At 44.2% G+C, this 3544-nt stretch overlaps 1 protein-coding gene across 1 annotated transcript; it reads right to left on the bottom strand.

The window, feature by feature from the left end:
* Positions 1–376: 376 nt before the first annotated feature.
* LOC126021992 (splicing factor 3B subunit 2-like) lies at positions 377–1438 on the bottom strand. The gene is given in 1 exon segment (XM_049782877.1): positions 377–1438. A coding segment is annotated over 1 exon segment (981 nt). The 3' UTR covers positions 377–457.
* Between the last annotated feature and the right edge of the window lie 2106 nt (positions 1439–3544).

The raw sequence follows: 3544 nt of genomic DNA, 5'->3' as shown, positions 1-3544 counted from the left end.
GTATCCTAGGTGCTATTTCCTTTGAGGTGCAGAAGCTTCCCAGCTTAATATATTCCCATCTGTTAATCTCTGTTTTCACTTGCTTGGAGAGTGCAGTTTCCTCCTTGAATATGCCTGTAGTCTCAATGTCCTGGAGTGTTTTGCCTACTTGTTGTTCTATATATCTTATGGTTTCAGGTCTGATATCGAGGTCTTTAATACATTTGGATTTAACTTTTGTACATGATGTTAACTGGGAATCTAAGTTCAATTTTTTTGCAAGTGGCTAGCCAGTGTGCCACTTTCCCCCCCCCCCACCCCCACCCCTTGGGAAACAGCTTTATTTACAAAACAGGTCTCAAGAACATAAAATGACACTTGGAAACTGCGGGGGGCGGGGAGTAGACTCTGGGGCGCCCCTGTGTGAAGCCCAGTCATCGCCCAGGGCCTAACAGAGGGCCAAGTGCGAGAGGGGAACCTAAAATTTGAATTCTTTGTATTTCTTGCTGCCCTCACGGCTGTCCTGGGGCTGTGCTTTCCGCTTCTTCTGCTTCTGCTTGGCCGCATGCTCCGCCACCATGTCGCTGAAATCTTCCTTCTCCACCTGCGCCTGTTGCTCGCGAACGTGCTCCTAGTACTTTTGGGTCATGGCCATGGGGTCCAGCTCCAACTCCTCGGGGGCCAGGGCCACTTCCACTCCTTGCAGCTCAGGAGCTGGCCCCTTCCGGCTCATAACCGTGGACATGTCATAAATGTGGGTGGACCCCATCATGGCTCCCCCGACAGAGGCCGTCCTCTTCTCTGGCAAAATGGTGAACAACTGGGGTGTCTCGCTTCCATCCATGGCCTCCTCAATCTTCTTCCTCAGCTCGATGAGCTCCGGAGTCTCCATCCCCGCTGGCACTGACGAGAAGCCTCCTGGAGTGATGAGGCCACTGTCTGCGGGGGTAATAAAGCCAGTCTCATCAGGCTTATGTTCGTCGCTCTCTTCCTCCTCTTCTTCCTCTGAAGATTCCTCGTCTGACGGCTCCAGCTCCCCCCAAGGGGTCCGATCGATCTCTTCTTCCTCGGTCTTGGTCTGAAATTCAGCTGCATTGGTTCCAAACACATCCCCGTAGAGTGGTTTCCTGGTCTCATCAACAGGGGATTTTCCCCAGCCACAGGCGTGATACCCAAAGGAACAGCTCTCAGGGATGGGCGAGTTCAGCCCCGAGATTTTCAGGTTGGGGTATGAGGGGGGCGGCCCGTATCTCTGCATGGCGATCAGCCAAGGGGGCGGGACCTTGTGGGCATTTGGTCCGACAGGCATCCCCAAGGAAATCCTGAGCTCATCAGACAGATCTCCTGGCTTCTTCTCCTTCAGGCTTGTCTCAAACTCCTTCCCCTCGTAGTACAGGTCACCGTGGATGGTGAGCTTGGGCTTGGTCTGCCCATGTTGAAGGAGCTTTCTTTGCTCCATTTAGGATTTCTTGCTCCTTTATCAAGAATTAGGTGATTGTATGTCTGGGGAACATTCTCTGAGTATTCAAGTCTATTCCACTGATCTGAGGGCCTGTCCTTATTCCAATACCATGCTGTTTTAATAACTATTGCTTTGTAGTAAAGTTTAAAATTGGGGGAAGTAATTCCTACCATATTTCCCCCCAATGATTGTTTTAGCTATTCTAGGGTGTTTATTATTCCAAATGAATTTCAAAAGTGCCTGATACACTTCTTTGAAGAATGTCACGGGTATCTTTAGAGGGATCTCATTAAATTTGTACAATACTTTGGGGAGTATTGCCATTTTTATGATGTTAATCCTGCCAATCCATGAGCAGGGTTTGTGTTTCCATTTCTGCGTGTCCTCTCTTATTTCTTGGAGCAGAGTTTTATAGTTTTCTTTGTATAGGTCCTTCACATTTTTAGTCAAGTGATTCCAAGATATTTGAGTTTGTGTGGCACCATTGTGAAGGGTGTTGTTTTCTTAATGTCCATTTCTTCCTTATTACTATTGGTGTATAGAAAGGCTATTGATTTTTGTGTGTTAATTTTGTAGCCTGCCACCTTGCTATATGAGTCTATGGTTTCTAGAAGCTTTTTGGTAGAGTCTTTAGGGTTTTCTAAGTAGAGTACCATGTCATCTGCAAACAGCGAGAGCTTGACTTCTTTCTTTCCTATCTGGATTCCCTTGATATCTTTTCCTTGCCTAAAAGCTATATGAGTATTTCCAGTGCTATGTTGAATAGGAGTGGTGAGAGAGGACAGCCTTGTCTTGTGCCAGAATTTAGAGGGAAGGCTCTTAGTTTTTCTCCATTGAGGATAATATTTGCCACTGACTTGTGGTAGATGGCCTTAACTATATTGAGAAAGATTTCTTTCATTTCCATCTTGCTGAGAGTTTTGATCAAGAATGGTGTTGGGGCTGATAGAACCATGACAGAACTCTAGGTATCCTGGGACCAATAAAAAAGCCCTAGTCAAGGGTTTGATATACCACCTGCACAACAACCATGAACTCTAGTTTCAGAGGTCTGTCTGAGACATTTGCAACAGAAGTGGTCTCCTGTAAACACAATGAAGGATATTATTCCAGGCTCCATCCTAGGATCAGCGCAAAGACCAAGACCACCAACCACAGAAGATGGATTACAACAACACTGAGGGAACAGAACTTCTAGAACCACAAAGAAAAACTTCATCATAAGTTTCACTTCCTGACTTGTGTAGATATTGAGATCTCTAGATTCAGAGGTCTGATTTTATCACCCAGGATGGAACAGAAGTCTTCCATACACCACAAAAGCATCAAGGGGAGAGTAAATTAACTGAAAGGAGTCTATAGTTAATCCCATGACAATATACTTCAAGGGTGGAGAATCCCTGGATCTCCTAGGCCAAAGGAATTCCTTTTCAAATGACCCCAATATTTACTGTGCATGTGCAGGAAGAAAAAAAAAAGGGAAAAAACCCCACAAAACAACTTATTTTTTAAAATATAGTTCTTTCGATTTCTTTGTTTTGGTTTGGCTATTGAAGTGATTGTCTCCATTTATACTTATTTTTTTTCTTTTCTTTTCTTGCTTTATGTGCTCTGCCACTTTTTTTATTTCAATACCATGTTTTTTATGTGATGCTTATCATTTATTTTTCCCCCCTCTGGAGGGCTCACTGGATACATTATTTGACACTTCTTACTGTACTGTTGTGGTGTTTTACCCTCTTTTTCCCCATTGTCTCTCAAACCTAGGATGAGAACCTCTAGAAGGACTCCACCCATGTTTGGAGTATTTGATTTTTCCCCCCAGTTTATTACTTTTCTCTTCTTCAAACAAAACCACATAGCCTGAACTATCTAGACCTGCCTCTCAATTAGTTCTGCTTTCGTTGATCTTTCGGATTGTTTTTTGAGTTTTCACTTTGTTGATTTATGTTCTCAGCTTTGTTATTTCCTTCTGTCTCCCTACTTTTGGTTCCTTTTGTTGAGCACTTTCTAATTCCATGAGCTGCTTTATTAACCTATTCAGGTAGGCCCCTTCTTCCTTCCTGATGTGTGCTTGCAAAGCTATAAATTTTCCTCTCAGTA

Source organism: Suncus etruscus, chromosome 11, assembly GCF_024139225.1.
Source record: "Suncus etruscus isolate mSunEtr1 chromosome 11, mSunEtr1.pri.cur, whole genome shotgun sequence".
Taxonomy (NCBI): domain Eukaryota; kingdom Metazoa; phylum Chordata; class Mammalia; order Eulipotyphla; family Soricidae; genus Suncus; species Suncus etruscus.
The sequence above is the reverse complement of the archived record's forward strand: the minus strand, read 5'-3'. Positions and strand labels throughout refer to the sequence as shown.